This window comes from Eimeria mitis, genomic scaffold (genome assembly GCF_000499745.2).
Source record: "Eimeria mitis Houghton genomic scaffold, Emh_scaff254, whole genome shotgun sequence".
NCBI lineage: Eukaryota > Apicomplexa > Conoidasida > Eucoccidiorida > Eimeriidae > Eimeria > Eimeria mitis.
In genome coordinates, this window is record NW_013570880.1 from 22,347 (window position 1) to 22,748 (window position 402).

General features: G+C 55.7%; 1 protein-coding gene across 1 annotated transcript in view; it reads right to left on the minus strand.

Moving 5' to 3' along the window:
• Positions 1-298: 298 nt before the first annotated feature.
• Positions 299-402, minus strand: part of EMH_0005510 (uncharacterized protein) — a gene marked incomplete at both ends in the record, with an annotated part of 909 nt that continues 805 nt past the window's right edge. The window contains one exon of the mRNA XM_013497217.1: positions 299-400. Within this exon, the coding sequence (XP_013352671.1) occupies positions 299-400 (102 nt within the window). The remainder of the gene's footprint in view (positions 401-402) is intronic.

Sequence of the window (402 nt, forward strand, 5' to 3'; positions counted from 1 at the left end):
AGCAGCACTTACAGGTTGTCTGTGAGCAGCAGCAGCAGCAAGAACAGCAGCATTGATAGCTTCAGCACAATTAAACAAAAGACAAGAAACATAGTACCCTCCCAACGACCACCAGGCCCAGAGGCCCCCCCTTTGGGGCCCCCGGGTAGCAATAGTATACCAGTATCTCTGCTGCTGCTGCTGCTGCTGCTGCTGCTGCTGCTGCTTGGTTTGCTGCAGCAGCAGCTGCTGCTGCTGCTGCTGCTGCAGGAAAGATAAATGTTTTGTTGCTGCTGAGAGACGCTCCTGCAGACGCGTGCTAGCAGCAGCAATCTTTCGTTGCCACGATGAACATTCTTGCTGCTGCTGCTGCTGCTGCTGCTGCTGCTGCTGCTGCTGCTGCTGCTGCTGCTGCTGCTGCTG